Source organism: Capra hircus, chromosome 16 (assembly GCF_001704415.2).
Source record: "Capra hircus breed San Clemente chromosome 16, ASM170441v1, whole genome shotgun sequence".
NCBI lineage: Eukaryota > Metazoa > Chordata > Mammalia > Artiodactyla > Bovidae > Capra > Capra hircus.
Genome location: NC_030823.1, coordinates 42,070,244 through 42,086,579, shown reverse-complemented (window position 1 = coordinate 42,086,579; position 16,336 = coordinate 42,070,244). Strand labels below are relative to the sequence as shown.

Below are 16,336 nucleotides of genomic sequence, written 5' to 3'. Positions count from 1 at the left end.
TTTCATGGTAATGTTACGTCAAACCTCAGAAATAAAATTTTAAACAGAGCAAAGATGAATTGAGATCCATCCCATTAGAACAAAATTGTCTAATGATACTACACTAAGGACAATAGTTAGCATTTATCGAGTTCCTACTATGTAGCAGACAGGCTTCCCAGGTGGCACCATGGTAAAGAGTCCTTTTGCCAATGCAGGAGATGAGGGTTGGATCTGTGGGTCAGAAAAATCCCCTGGAGAAGGAAATGGCAACGTGCTCCAGTGTCCTTGCCTAAGAAATCCCGCAGGCAGAGGAACCTGGTGGGCCCCAGTACATGGGGTTGCACAGAGTTGGACATGACTGATCATGCACATACTATGTAGCAGGCACTGTGACACTGGTCTCTAAGGAATCTTGAGTACCTTGATTTATTTACCATGGCTGTAAATTAATGCCAAAAGACAACCCACAAGCAATAATAAGAGTTATTACTGTTCATAATTAGTAGAGAAATACATCACATTTTAAATTTACTTTTTCACTTAATATGCATACAGTTCAGACTTCCCTGGTAGTCCAGTGGTTAAGAATCTGCCTTGCAATGCAGGGAACACAGGTTCGATCCCTGGTCTGTGAACTAAGATCCCACATGCTGAGGCACTACAGCTACTGACTCAAGCCTCAATTAGAGGGTCCAGGCATCTCACAAAGATCTCATCTGCCCCAACTAAGACCCAACACAGCCAAATAAGTAAATATATATTTTTTAAAATGCACACAATCCTATGAGATGAGATTGTGGTTTCCTATCTTATAAATGAAGAAACTGAGGCTCAGAAAAATTAAATGTCTTATCTCTGGACAAACACCTAATATAGTAAGCAGTAAAGTAAAAGTGTAAGTGTTAATTGATCAGTTGTGTCTGACTCTTTGGGACCCTATGGACTGTAGCCCACCAGGCTCCTTTGTCCATGGAGTTCTCCAGGTAAGAATATTGGAGTAAGCGGTAAAGCTACAGTTTAATCCAGTTCTGAGAGTCACGAGATACCTGGAGTAATAGGCAAATTTGGCCTTGGAGTACAAAATGAAGCAGGGCAAAGGCTAACAGGGTTTTGCCAAGAGAATGCACTGGTCATAGCAAATACCCTCTTCCAACAACACAAGAGACAGTTGTACGCATGGGCATCACGATACGGTCAAAACCAAAATCAGATTTATTGTATTCTTTGCAGCCAAAGATGGAGAAGCTCTATACAGTCAACAAAAACAAGACCAGGAGCTGACTGTGGCTCAGATCATGAACTCCTTATTGCAAAATTCAGACATAAATTTAAGAAAGTAGGGGAAACCACTGGACTATTCAGGTATAACCTAAATCAAATCCCTTACGATTATACAGTGGAAGGGACAAATAGATTCAAAGGATTATATCTGATAGACAGAGTGCCTGAAGAACTATGGACAGAGGTTCATGACATGGTATAGAAGGCAGTGATCAAGACCATCCCCAAGAAAAACAAATGCAAAAAGGCAAAATGGTTGTCTGAGGAGGCCTTACAAATAGCTGAGAAAAGAAGAGAAGCAAAAGGCAGAGGAGAAAAGGAAAGATACACCCATATGAATGCAGAGTTCCAAAGAATAACAAGGAGAGATAAGAAAGCCTTCCTAACTGAACAATGCAAAGAAATAGAGGAAAACAACAGAATGAGAAAGATTAGAGATCTCTATTGAGAAAATTAGAGATATCAAGGGAACATTTCATGCAAAGATGGGTGCAATAAAAAACAGAGTGTGGACCTGAAAGAAGCAGAAGATATTAAGAAGAGGTGGCCAGAATATATAGAAGAACTATAAGATCTCAGTAACCTAGATAACCATGATGGTGTGATCACTCACCTAGAGCCAGACATCCTGGAATGTGAAGTCAAGTAGGGCTTAGGAAGCATCACTACAAACAAAGCTAGTGGAGGTGATGGAATTCCAGCAGAGCTGTTTTAAATCCTAAAAGATGATGCTGTGAAAGTGCTGCACTCAATATGCCAGCAAATTTGAAAACTCAGCAGTGGCCACGGAACTGGAAAAGGTCAGTTTTCATTCCAATACCAAAGAAAGGTAATGCCAAAGAATTTTCAAACTACCACACGATTGTACTCTTCTCACATGCTAGCAAAGTAATGCTCAAAATTCTCCAAGGGAGGCTTCAACAGTACATGAACAGAGAACATCCAGATGTTCAAGCTGGATTTAGAAAAGGCAGAGGAACAGGAAATCAAATTGCCAAGATCTGTTGGATCACAGAAAAAGCAAGAGCGTTCCAGAAAAACATCTGCTTCTGCTTTATTGATTACATCAAAGCTTTTGACTGTATGGATCACAACAAACAGTGGGAAATTCTTCAGGAGATGGGAATATCAGACCACCTTACCTGCCTCCTGAGAAATCTGTGTGCAGGTCAAAAAGCAACAGTTAGAACCAGACATGGAACAATGAATTGGTTCCAAATTGGGAAAGGAGTACATCAAGGCTATATATTGTCACCCTGCTTATTTAACTTTTATGTAGAGTACATCATGTGAAATGCCAGGCTGGATGAAGCACAAGCTGGAATCAAGATTGCCTGGAGAAATATCAATAACCTCAGATATGTAGATGACACCACCCTTATGGCAGAAAGCAAAGAGAAACTGAAGAGCCTCTTGCTGAAAGTGAAAGAGGAGAGGAAGAGGCTGGCTTACAAATCAACAGTCAGAAAACTAAGATCGTGGCATCCAGTCCCATCACTTCATGGCAAATAGATGGGAAAACAATGGAAACAGTGACAGACTTTATTTTGGGGGAGGGGGGCTCCAAAATCACTGCAGATGGTGACTGCAGTGAAATTAAAAGACACTTGAAATTAAATGACACTTGCTTCTTGGAAGAAAAGCTGTGACCAATCTAGACAGCATATTAAAAATCAGAGACATTATTTTGCCAGCAAAGGTCCATATATCTAGTCAAAGCTATGGTTTTTCCAGTAGTCATGTATGGATGTGAGAGTTGGACTTTATTTATAAAGAAAGCTGAGCGCCAAAGAATGCTTTTGAAGTGTGGTGTTGGAGAAGACTCTTGAGAGTCCCTTGGACAGCAAGGAGATCAAACCAGTCAATCCTAAAGGAAATAAGTCTTGAATATTCATTGGAAGAACTGATGCTGAAGCTGAGGCTCCAGTACTTTGGCCACCTGATGCAAAGAACTGACTTATTGGAAAAGACCCTGATGCTGGGAAAGTTTGAAGGCAGGAGGAGAAGGGGGTGACAGAGGATGAGATGGTTGGATGGCATCACCAACCTGATAGACATGAGTTTGAGCAAGCTCCAGGAGTTGGTGATGGACAGGGAAGCCTGGCGTGCTGCAGTCCACGGGGTTGCAATGAGCTGGACACAACTGAGCGACTGAGTCCCAGCCACGCCCTTATGCTATGTTAGCCCTACCTGCAGTTCACACTGGGTAACTCACATTGAGTGAGTTAACTGCCCACCACAACTTACACAATGAAATGAGGTCTGTGGTTACTGCTCAAACATTTTTTAAATTCTTTTGAAATTACATGTACATAGCTTCCATGCACGGAGAAGGCAATGGCACCCCACTCCAGTACTCTTGCCTGGAAAATCCCATGGACCGAGGAGCCTGGTGGGCTGCAGTCCATGGGGTCGCACGGAGTCGGACACGACTGAAGCAACTTAGCACCAGCAGCAGCAGCTTCCATGCATATAGGAAAATCTTTCTCCTTAACTAGCAGTCCTCTTTCTTCACTGTAAACTATTATTCGCCTTCATTATTTATTTTATTAATTGGATTTAGCACTGAATGACTTTAGGGCACTTGTAGGAATCAGATCTCCCCTCCAAAGACAAAGGTTTATCCCCAGTGAAGATACTCAAAACAATAAGCAATTTGAAACTATAACCCCCAGACTATTTATTTATTATTTTGTTTTATTTTTTGGCATGTGAGATCTGAAGCTTGGAGTCTTAACCCCTGGAATGCCAGGGAAGGCCCCCTCACCCCCAAACTATTTGAAGCAGTGGCACACGGAACTAAAAGAGTCTCGGGTTTAAGGTTACTATTATAAAAGCATTAGTGTCCCTTTGGCTTTTTTGGTAGCTCAGTCGGTAAAGAATCTGCCTGCAGTGCAGGAGACCCAGGTTCAATCCCTGGGTCGGAAAGATCTCCTGGAGAAGAAAATGGCAACCCACTCCAGTATTCTTGCCTGGAGAATTCCATGGACAGAGGAGCCTGGCAGGCTCCATCCAGGGGGTGGCATGGTCGGGCTTGACTGAGCTAACTAACATCCTAACTAACTAGTGTACCTTTAGAGCTGTAAATCTGAGGGGCTGCCAAGTCAATCCCATTAGCAGTCGGGCAACATAGATTTAATTGTACTGAGCATCCTGAAGTGTGACAAGAAAACCAGTTTTTTTTTAAGTTTATGTTTTAAAAGCTGACTTAATGTTTGCAAAATGTTTCATTAACGTTTACACATCAGTGTTTTTGAAACTTAGTGATAATTTTAAAACTGAAAGTAATTTCCCTTCAACCTCCAAGTGTGTTAGTCGCTCAGTGGTATCCCACTCTTTACAACCCCATGGACTATAGCCCGCCAGGCTCCTCTGTCCATGGTATTCTCCAGGCAAGAATACTGGAGTGGGTTGCCGCACCCTCTTCCAGGGGATCTTCCCGACCCAAGGGTCGAACCTAGGTCTCCTGCATTGCAGGCAGATTTTTTACCATCTGAGCCACCAGGGAAGCCCTTAAGCCTCAAGACAGCCCCAGGAAGAAATGATCTTTTTGCCACAGTGGGCTGGGGAGGGACACTTACAGCCTGAGCTGGTGAGATCTTGGCAGCCAACAGTGCAAGCGATAGGCTGAGTGAGCCAGACAGAAGTGAATCATGGTGACCCGGGTCCCTGAGCACCTGGAGCAGGGCACGGAGGATCCGGAACAGTCCTGTTAGAGCTTCTAGACCTCTTCTCCACCTGCCAGGGCCTCCATCCCTACACACCAACCCTGCGAACCCTGGGGAATACGGAGGAAGTTCTCTCCAGGGGAGAGGGACAGGTCCTAGTTCTTTTAAAGCCACTCTAGGCTATGATAGGAGCTCCCTGTAACTTGATTCTTCTATGGCTTTAAGGTTCTGAAGTCTAAAGCTGGCTGTGTTAACAGTGAATTAGTAACACTGAGTTGGATATTTGAGACAGGTCACGAATGTGAAAAGAGGGAAAGCTTCCTTTAGGCTGAGAGATCAGCTTTCCCTTCTCAGTTCTTCCCCTGGGGAGGACCTGGAAACCTGAGCCCATCCCCAAGGGCAAGGAGAGCCCTTCAGGCTCTTTCATCCTTCCTTCTCTGAACAGCAAGCAACTCCCTCCCTCCAAGACCTGCTCACTCTCCCTGGAGAGTGGTACCTGAAACTTGAGATGGTTGGGACCAGAACCAAGGCTGGACTCCAGCTGAACCGAGAGCCTTCACCAGGGTCCTTGAGAGCACGCTCAGTAGCTGGACAGACACCCTAATTTCCCGGTGTGCCCAGACCACCCCATAATAGCATAGGTGCTTTGTTTGCATGAGTAATGGGGTGGGGCAGGTAACAGGTGGGCAGAGGCAATAAGCCCCAAGTGAATCCTGGTGTCATCCTCGGGATGATAATTGAAAGGTACATTTAAATCATTCTAACCCATGAACTCTTTTTTAATGTTGTGTGAAGCATTATTGATCCTTCTCCCCTTTATTTCCTCTTCACAGTTAGCAGTGTCCCTGTGATTCCTGCCGCTGTTTGGAGTAGACCTCAAGTGTTTATTGAATACATGTTTCCTAATTTCCATTCCCACCAACTGTACTTAAACTGAAGTTCTCATTACTTTTAACTGGACTTCCTATCTTGCTTTGCCCCTTCCAGTTAATCTGATAGCATCACTGACATCAGTATTATCACTTCCTCACAAATAACAGCTACCATTTATTTTGACACTGTGCCAGGCAGTATGATCAGTGTTTTGCCATATCATGGCATTATCTCTATTTTACAGATGAGGACACAAAGTTAAATGGTCAGGTCAGGGTCATACAGCCATTTGCTGCTATTCAGTCACTAAGTTGTGTCCGACTCTTTGCGACCCCATGGACTGCAGCACTCCAGGCTCCCCTGTCCTTTACTATCTCCCAAAATTTGCACAGATTTATGTGCCTTGAATTGGTGATGCCATCCAACCATCTCATCCTCTGTCACCCCCTTCTCCTGCCTTCAATCTTTCCCAGCATCAGGGTCTTTTCCAATGAGTCAGTTCTTTGCATCAGGTGGCCAAAGTACTGGAGCCTCAGCTTCAGCATCAGTTCTTCCAATGAATATTCAGGACTGATGTCCTTTAGGATTGACTGGTTTGATCTCCTTGCTGTCCAAGGGTCTCTCTAGAGTCTTCTCCAACACCACAGTTCAAAAACATCAATTCTTCGGTGCTCAGCCTTCTTAATGGTCCAACTCTCACATCCATACACGGCTGCTGGAAAAACCATGGCTTTGACTCTATGGACCTTCATTGGCAAAGTGATGTTTCTGCTTTTTAATATGCTGTTTAGGTTTATCATAGCTTTCCTTCCAAAGAGCAAACGTCTTTTAATTTCATGGCTGTAATCACTATGTGCAGTGATTTTGGAGCCCAAGAAAATAAAATCGGTCATACAACCATGTAACACCAACATCACCTTGTTTTTCTAGAACCCTGTTGTCACACCATTGCTCAGAAACCTTCAGAGTTTCGTGTTATCTATGGAACTGAGGTTGCCATTTCTCAGCTTCTCAGTTAGGCGGGCTCATTTCCAATCTACACAGCCCCAATTTACCTCTCAATTTTCTCTTTGGTGCTGGAGAACCTAGGAGTCACAATACCTAAATTCTAGCCCTGGGTCACCACTCAGTAACTCTGTCCAATGAGAGCAAAAAATTGGAGCAAAAGTAAGTTGGTCATCCTAGCAATTTGGTCTGAACACTATTGGGCTATAAATAAATGGTCCTTATGCAGGTCTTTGAGTGTTGGCAAGACTTAGGAGCACAGAATGAGGGGTTTTATAGCCTTAATTTCGAATTCATTTTCAACTCATTATTTCTTCTTTGAGATGTTCGTAATAATGGAGAATTAGATAAACCTAAATGACTAATGATAGGTGATTAACTGGAAAAACTAAATATGTAGCAATAGGTTATTATTTGGAGTAAAGTAAATGTCCTCGGCCATTCTTTTTCTTTTTTGGTGAAAATTAAATGATAATGTGCATGAAATTAGTTTATAAGTTGAGAAGTATCCTATAAATGTTGGTTTGTTTGTGGTCATTCATTGTATTTCTACATTAATCATAAAAATACTTTGAGCTCTACAGGTGATCCCCCAAAAGTTCCCAAAGTGCTTTGAGCATTTTGGCATCATTGGAATTATCTTTGTAAGTGCTCAGAATTTTGAAACATAACTTGATATGTAAGAATATTTTAAACTTCACAGTAGTGAAGGTATTTTTTTAATTGATAGTTAATAGAGTGTTTGTTAAAGAAGTGATTAGAGCTGGTACTTCCCTGGTTCTCCCGTGATAAAGAATCTGCCTGCCAGTACAGGGGACCCAGGTTCAGTCCCTATTCTGAGAAGGTCCCGCACACTGCAGAGCAACTCAGCTGGTGCTCTAGAGCCCATGCTCTGCAACAAGAGAAGCCACCACAGTGAGAAGTCCTCACGCTGCAACTAGAGAGTAGCCCCCACTTGCTGCAAGTAGAGAAACCCTGTGCATAGCACCAATGTGCAGCCAAAAATAAATTAAAATATTTTTTAAAAAGAGGTAAGTTATTAGAAATGAGTGATATGAGTTGGAAAGGTTCACCAAGTCCCTCTGCTCAATATTCTGTAATAACCTAAAGGGGAAAAGAATTTGTAAAAGAGTAGATACATGTATATGTATAACTGAATCACTTGACTGTACACCTGAAACTAATGCAACATTGTTAACTATGCTCCAGTATAAAATAAAAATCGGAAAAAAAAGCAATAATAGAAAGTATGAGTTTATTTTTAAGACATTTTGGTAAATTCCTCCTAATTAAAAAAAAATTAAATAATTTAAAATAAGTTGCCTTGCATTACTTCAGTAGGGTTTTGGAAGGATCAAATGGAATAATCAGTATCAAGAAGACTTTGTCAATTGTAAACTGTTACTCAGTTGAAAGTGATAATATAACCTTGCTGACTAAGAGGAAAAGTACAGTTTTGAAGGACGGATTGTTGGGGAGTTATCTTTGGTGGATAATAATGTCATTGTGGGCCTTCCCCGGTGGCTCATCAGGTAAAGAATCCACCTACAGTGCAGGAAACACAGGTTTGATCCCTGCGTCGGGAAGATCCCCTGGAGGAGGAAATGGCAACCCACTCCAGTCTTCTTGCCTGGAGAATTCCATGGACAGAGGAACCTGGTGGGCTGCAGTCCAGAGGGTCTCAAAGAGTCAGACGTGACTGAGCAGCTAGACATAGTGGCACACTGCACAGTGTCACTGTTCTGTTACCCATGGCCACAATAGTGCAATCTCAGCACCATTAAGCTTTCATGTTTGCTCATAAGTCTAGGCCCACCTTGTGGGCCAGCTGATCCAGGCTCAGCTGACCTCACCTGACCTGCTTGTGCTTCTGGGCAGATTGAGGCTTGACTGATCTAGGATGGCCTCGGCCAGGCAGCTGGCTATTGGCTGTCTGTCAGCAGGAGCATCGTCTCTGTCCTGCAGGTTCTGTCATCCTCCAACAGGCTGGCCTGGGCTTGTCTTCATGGAAGGGCAGGAGTCCAAAGGAGAGTGGGTGTGCACAATGCCTCAGAGGCCTAGGATCAGAATGGACATGTTTTCCCATGTGCCACGTTATTTGGGCCAAAGCAAGTCACAGAGGGTGGGAAGATTCCATTCCTTTATGAAAAGAGCTATAAAATCACATTGGAAAGGAAGGGTGGGGAAATGGAGCCATTTTTGCAATTCACCCAGTGTAGTCACTGAAGCCAAGCATTTTTTCCATCTCTTTGGTTTGTGGGTTTTTTATTGGTGATGTTTTTTGTTTGTTTCTTACTTTTTGACTGCAGCATGTGGGATTTTGGCTCCCCAACCAGAGATTGAACCCGAGCACACTGCATTGGAAGTGCAGAGTCTTAACCACTGGACCGCCAGGAAAGTCGCTCCATTTGCTTGAAATGAGTATGTGGAAAGACATCAAAAGACCTTGAATTGAACTTACTTTCTTTTTCCTTTGCAGGCAATAAGAGAAGTGTCAGTTTTCCATTTAGATCAACAACTGCAAATTCTCAGCATGGAGAACCCAGAGAAGACAGAAGTAGTTCTCCTTGCTTGTGGGTCCTTTAATCCTATCACCAACATGCACCTCCGGCTGTTTGAGCTGGCCAAGGACTACATGAATGGAACAGGTAGGAACAGTAACCAGCAGCAACGATGGGGTTCAGGATACACTGCCGTAAAATGTGGCACCTTGGCCTATTGGACATTTTAAGCTGGAGGATTTTGATGAAACAGCAGAAGCAGGAAGGTCACTTTGCCCTCCACCCCTCTTCCCTGAAAGTGAAAGTCCATGGAATTTTTCAGGCCAGAATACTGCAGTGGGTAGCCTTTGCCTTCTCCAAGGGATCTTCCCAACCCAGGGATTGAACCCAGGTCTCTCGCATTGCAAGTGGGTTCTTTACCAGGTGAGCCACAAGGGAAGCCTATGAAGCAGATTGTAAAACATTCACATGACAGATGCCCTCCCTAAACTCAGAGAAATGGAGCGTCCTTATCTATGAAGAGAAAGGAATGCCAAGCAGACAGGCCTTGTTGGATTCCCCCAAGCTCCTACACTTACCTTGTACTCTTTGTTGTTGTTCAGTCGCTCAGTCTTGTCCAACTCTTTGTGTCCTCATGGACTACAGCACACCAGGCTTCCCTGGTCTTCAGCGTCTCCTAGAGCTTGCTCAAATTCATGTCCATTGGGTTGGTGATGCCATCCAACCATATCGTCCTCTGTCGTCCCCTTCTCTTCTTGCCTTCAGTCTTTTCCAGCATCAGGGTCTTTTACAGTGAGTCAGCTCTTTGCATCAGGTGGCCAAAATATTGGCGCTTCAGCTTCATCATCAGTCCTTCCAATGATATTGAGGATTGATTTCCTTTAGGATTGACTGGTTTGATCTCCTGCACTCCTTGCTCTGTCATTTTTCCCCATGACTGTTCACTCTTCATCAAACCTAGCATAAGAATACTTAGGTTTAACTGTGTCTTGGGCTCTTCATTTCCTTGTTAAGGTTCCCCTGTCACATAAATCTTACATTAAGTTAATTCATATGCTTTTCTCCTGTCAATCTATTCTTTGTCAGTTTATACCAGCCAGGGGCCCTAAGAAGGTGCAAGAAAACTTTTTCTCCCCTGCATATACACAGATTCATTTTGTTTTGTTATGGAAATAATCATGCTATATGTTGATAAATGGATGAGTGTGCCAACTCACTAATAATCAGGGAACTAAAATAATAGAGTGATATTTTTCCCATCACCTTGACAAGAATTTTTAAAACTTGATAATGTCAAATATCAGGTGTTGGGAAGGAATGGGCTCTTGGATATTCAATGGATTAAGGCTTTTTACAAGGCAGTTTCGGGCACAACTGATCGACTAACATACACATAAGACAGTTTGGCAATATCAATCAAAATTATTAATAAACTGCTGACGAATGGGTGGTCTGTTTGATGGGGAAGTTGAAAGAGTTCTGGAGATGGATTGTAGTGATGGTTGTATAACATGTCACAATATTGTACACTTAAAATGGTTTAAATGATAAATTTTATGTTATGTATATTTTACCACATTTAAAAATAAATAAGTAAACCTGTGTCATTGTTTAAAAAAAAGGAGAAGGGGACCTGTGACTATGAAACCATATTGATGATTCTATTTCCTGTACATAAAATCTAATCTGTTGTACCTTATGTGAAGTCTAATTCTTTACCCCAGGAAAATATAAAGTTATCAAAGGCATAATTTCTCCAGTCGGCGATGCATATAAGAAGAAAGGACTCATCTCTGCCTGTCACCGAGTTATCATGGCAGAACTTGCCACCAAGAACTCAAAATGGATAGAAGTTGATACATGGGAAAGTCTTCAGAAAGAGTGGACAGAGACAGCCAAGGTGCTAAGGTAATCATGGTGAAGTCCTGCAGTTCCTGTGTGGGGTCATCACAAGGCTGCGAAGCACATGAACAGGCCTGGGTACTATTCAGCCTTTGTGTCTTTCATTGTGTTTTGAGATGTTTTGCATGCTTGTTAACTGTGTACATCCCTGTAAAAGAACAGGAAGTATACTTGGCCTGTCTGTGCCCTGGTGAAAAAGGTAAAGCTGTAAGATGATGACACTGTGGTCAGTCTTCTCAGGTATAAAAGACAAAGGCAGATAATTGGGCTTCCCTGGTGGCTCAGCAGTAAAGAATCTGCCTGCCAATGCAGGAGACACTGGTTCATTCCCTGGTTTGGGAAGTTCCCCTGTGCCACAGAGCAACTAAGCCTGAGCACCACAGCTACTAAGCCTATGTGCTACAGTTAGTGAAGCCCATGCTCAGCAACAAAAGAAGCCACTGCTCACTGCAGCTAGAGAGTAACCTGTGCTTAAGAGTAGCCTCTGCTCGCCACAGCTAGAGGAAAGCCCAAACAGCAGTAGAGACCCAGCACAGCCATAAATAAATAAATAAAATTTTATATATATATAGAAAGATGAAGATAGGTAATTTAAGGAAGAGAGGCCATGATTCTTGATCACAGAGAGACCTGGTTTGGACGCTGCTTCCATTATAGCATATAGGGGGTTGTCACAGATCACTGTGCTCAGGACTCTGAAACCGTTCCAGTTTAAGGATTCAGAACCCAGAGTGAGTGACATCTAATTACTACTTAATGTTCTCTTGAGTGGCATGTCCCCGGTGGCTCAGTGAGTAAGAAATCTGCCTGCAATGCAGGAGACACAGGAGGCGTGGGTTCAGTCCCTGGGTTGGGAAGAACCCCTGGAGGAGGAAATGGCAACCCACTCCAGTATCCCTGTCTGGGAAATCTTATGAACTGAGGAGCCTGGAGGGCTACAGTCCGTGGGGTTGCAAAGAGTTAGACACGACTGAGCTACTAAGCAAGCAAGTTCTCTTGAGTATAAAACACAAGGGCTTTTTGAAAAACCTTTCTGTCTCATGTCTATTCTTAGAGATGTCTATTAGAAATGTCTATTCTTTGAATCTTTTGGTTCTAACCATATTAATTACGATTTGGATAGGAAATAGAACCACTCTGAGCATTTTAAGCAGAAAGGGACTTTAGGTCTAGGTTGAAAGGGCTGGAGGAGTGGAAGTGGTGGTTTGTTTCAAGATCATGTCCCCTTAACTGCAGCTGAAGTTCAGGAAACTATTCCTGCTTCTGCTGCCACAAATGCGGCTGTTAAACTGTCCCAGGCTCCTAGCGTGAGGGACAGGACAGTAGAATATAGGGTCTGGCCTCCATGCCAACCTGTCAAGGTCCAGAGCCTCCCAAATCTCTCTGCCTCTGAGGACCTCTGGGAAGTGATTTCAGGGTGGGATTGAACCCAGCCAGCAGACAACGTCCAACCCAGTGACTTACCCAGAAGCTTAGCAGGGAGAAGAGGGTGACTTCTATTCATTGGTCAGAAGTTCTCCCATCAGAGACCAGCCTCCTCCTCACCCAGCCCTCTTTGGCTCCAGAATAACCTTCCTATTCATTCCTGAGGGAAGGGGGTTACGGGCACCAGGGGCCCACAGTTGTCTCTCACACATGTTGCTCCTGTTACCTGGGTAACTACCACTATAAAGCCGTGGACATCCTGCCAGCCAGAGTGAAGCTGCATACAGATCCTGCCTGTGGGCCCTTCCGCTTAGGCTTCAGACACTTGCCACACCCTCAGACCTTATCCTCGGCATTGAATTCTTCATTACTAGGTTAGGCCATACTCTTTTTAAAAAATATTTATATTTATTTATTTATTTGGCTGTGTCAGGTCTTAGTTAAGTTGCATGGCATCTTCAATCTTCGTTGCAGCATGAAGGATCTTTAGCTGTGGCATGTGGGATCTAGTTCCCTGACCAGGAATCGAACCTGGGTCCCCTGCATTGGAAGCGTGCAGTCTTAGCCACTGGACCACCAGGGAAGTCCTAGGCAGGCCATGCTCCTCAGTGGTCAAGGGTGTGGGCTCTTGAGCCAGGCTGTTGGGATTCAAATTCTGGCTCTGCCATCTATAAGCTAAATGACCTTGGCCAAATTGGTCACTGTCCTCCTCTCTCAATAGGTATAATAAACAATTCTGATAGAATGCTGGCAGTACTATAGTTGCTTTATAGTAACCAAAACATTTACTCAATCTTGTTGTTCTTGACTACCTCCTATGTCTAAGAGGCTCTACTAGAAGCTGGGGGTACAAACTCTAAGCCTGCACTTCCTCTCCATTATGGGGATAATAATACTATGAAATGGGATGTTGAGAAGATTTCATCAAATCATTCATGGAAGAGATTTGGTGTAGTGGTTAACACATAATAGATAATCAGCGTTTTAACTCTGGTCATTGTGACACAGACACATACAGCTTAGGATAGTAATAGCTACCATTTGCTGTGCTCCCAGGAGTTTCCCTACTCTCTATTCTTTCAATTTATTTTCTTAGTTTAGTTTTGACTGTGCTGGGTCTTTGTTGCTGTGCAAGGACTTTCTCTAGTTACCGTGCACAGGCTTCTCTTTGTAGTGCCTTCTCTTGTTGCAGAGCACAGGCTGTAGCCCATGCAGGTTTCAGTAGTTGTGGCACATGGGATTTAGTCCCTTAGTTCAATTCCAGGGATTGAACCTGTGTCCCCTGCCCTGGCAGGTGGATTCTTAACCACTGGACCACCGGGGAAGTCCCTGTTGCTTTCCATTCTTGACAGCCAGAGCCCAGGGCCACTGTGTCTTGACCAGCATCCATCTTGACCTGACAGTACTGTGTACTTGAAGGTATCCTTTCTGAATAATCAGGTATTGTGTGTATCTGTGGTTACACATTTTTAACAGCTCCCAACCTTTAACTTTGTGTCAGAGGCTCTCAGGCCTCTCCATGGGGATGATATTTCAGTTGAGCATTGTGAGAAAGAGAAATAAATATTCTGTTGCTTTGTTGTTTTATAGACACCATCAAGAGAAGCTGGAGGCCAGTATCTGTGATCCCCAGCAGAACTCACCTGTGCTGGAAAAGCCTGGACGGAAAAGAAAGTGGGCTGAACAAAAACAAGATTTTAGTGAAAAGAAATCCCTAGAGCAAACAAAAACGAAAGGTCTGTATGTTTTCCCAGGACTTAGCAATGAGGGCTGTTAAGACTCTAAGGCTAGGCAAGCCCCCTTTGTATCTGCTTTCATATTCAATGTGTCTGGGTGCCTGGAAAATGCCCCTTGTTAGTTTTCTTTTTTCTTTCTCTTTTTGTTCTTCCTTTGGCTGTATCACACAACTTGTGGGATCTCAGTTCCCCAAACAGGGATTGAACTCAGGCTGCGGCAGTGAAAGCCCAAATTTGTAACCACTAGGCCACGAGGAAACTCTCTGCCCCGTGTTAGTTTTCTGATAGGAGGAAAGAAGAGTCAGAGGCACCCTGAGTTTATTTCTCCTGCGGTAGGTCAGGTCTGGATCTCTTTTTGGAAAAGCTGAATCTGATAAAAATTATGAATCCTCAGAAAAACAGACATACACATTTTTTTTTTTCTGCACTGGATCTTTGTTGCTGCACCAAGGCTCTTTGTAGTGGCAGTGAACAGGGGCTACTGTTTGTTGCCGTGCATGGGCTTCTTATTGAGGTGGCTTCTCTTGTTATGGAACACCAGCTCTAGAGCTCAGGCTCAGTAGTTGTGGCCCATGGGCTTAGCTGCCCCACCGCATGTGGGATCTTCTTGGACCAGGGGTTGAACCCATGTCCCCTGCATTGGCAGCTGGATTCCTAACCGCTGGACCACCAGGGAGAGTCCTACACATTCATTTTGATGCCAGGAGTTATTAAAAAAACAATCCCTGAGGCTCTATTTTCCCTTTTTCCCAGGTGTGCCAAAGGTGAAGCTGCTGTGTGGAGCAGATTTTTTGGAGTCCTTTGGTGTGCCCAATCTATGGAAGAGTGAGGATATCACCAAAATCCTGGGAGACCACGGGCTCATATGTATTACTCGGGCTGGGAATGATGCCCAGAAGTTCATCTACGAATCCGACGTGCTATGGAAACACCAGAACAACATTCACTTGGTGAACGAATGGATCACCAATGACATCTCCTCCACGAAGATCCGGCGAGCCCTCAGGAGGGGCCAGAGCATTCGCTACTTGGTCCCCGATCTTGTACAAGAATATATTGAAAAGCATAATCTGTATAGCTCTGAGAGTGAGGAGAGGAATGTTGGAGTGGTCCTGGCTCCTTTGCAGAGAAACACTACAGAAGTTAAGGCATAAGAAATTCTATAGCATGGTATTTTAGACTTCTTTTTTGGGAGTTTGAAACCATGTGGGTGTTAGTAACTAGGGGAAGAAATTGTTATCCTCTTTAATAAAGTTTAACAGTTTGGTAAAATCAGCAGTAAATAAAGTTAGGTTTATCTTTTTACTAGAAGCTGCTAAGATGAATGTGTTCAATATGTTGTTTTTAGTTTGGCCATGCCATGCAGCATGCAGGATCTTAGTTCCCCAAACAGGGATCGAACCAGTGCAGTGGGAGCACAGAGTCTTAACCAATGGACTACCTGGGAAGTCCACAAATTCCTTTATCTTTAAAACAAGAGATTAGCAGGACTAAAACCAGAAGAACATTCCATCAAACTAAGTACAAAAACAATTCAAAAAGAGCACCCTGACTTTACCACATAAAGAGAAGTGAAGTGCGAAAAGTGGTCTAGGAATTTCCTGGTGGTATAGTGGTTAGGACTGCACTCTCACTGCCGAGGGCCTGGCCTTCCTTAATCCCTGATCAGGAACAAACATCCCACATGCTGTGCAGCGAAAAAAAAAAAAAAAAATAGAAGAAAATTAAGAGTCCACTTAAGATCCTGACTTAAGTTATGAAAGGAATGAACATTTTATGCATGCCTATTTCTGGGCACCCCCCCCCCGCCCGCCACCCAAAGTGGCCAAACAACTCTTAAAATAATGATCTTGTAAAAGGCATCAGCTATCTCCCGCTGTGCAGAATACAACCTGTGAATGATCTGGAAGACACTTTACACCAGTTGTTCGTTCTCTCTGACACATCTCAGAAGGCCAATGAA

The 16,336-nt window shown here is 43.5% G+C and overlaps 1 protein-coding gene across 3 annotated transcripts in view; it reads left to right on the top strand.

Annotated features, from left to right (window-relative positions):
* The window catches only part of NMNAT1 (nicotinamide nucleotide adenylyltransferase 1), a 28,175-nt gene extending 12,491 nt beyond the window's left edge, over nucleotides 1–15,684 (top strand). For all 3 annotated transcript variants that reach the window (XM_013970282.2, XM_005690716.3, XM_005690717.3), the window contains exons 3-6: nucleotides 9,289–9,457; nucleotides 11,035–11,218; nucleotides 14,228–14,373; nucleotides 15,127–15,684. In XM_013970282.2, coding sequence (XP_013825736.1) covers nucleotides 9,343–9,457; nucleotides 11,035–11,218; nucleotides 14,228–14,373; nucleotides 15,127–15,527 — 846 coding nt within the window. In that variant the 5' untranslated portion in view covers nucleotides 9,289–9,342 and the 3' untranslated portion in view covers nucleotides 15,528–15,684. The remainder of the gene's footprint in view (nucleotides 1–9,288; nucleotides 9,458–11,034; nucleotides 11,219–14,227; nucleotides 14,374–15,126) is intronic.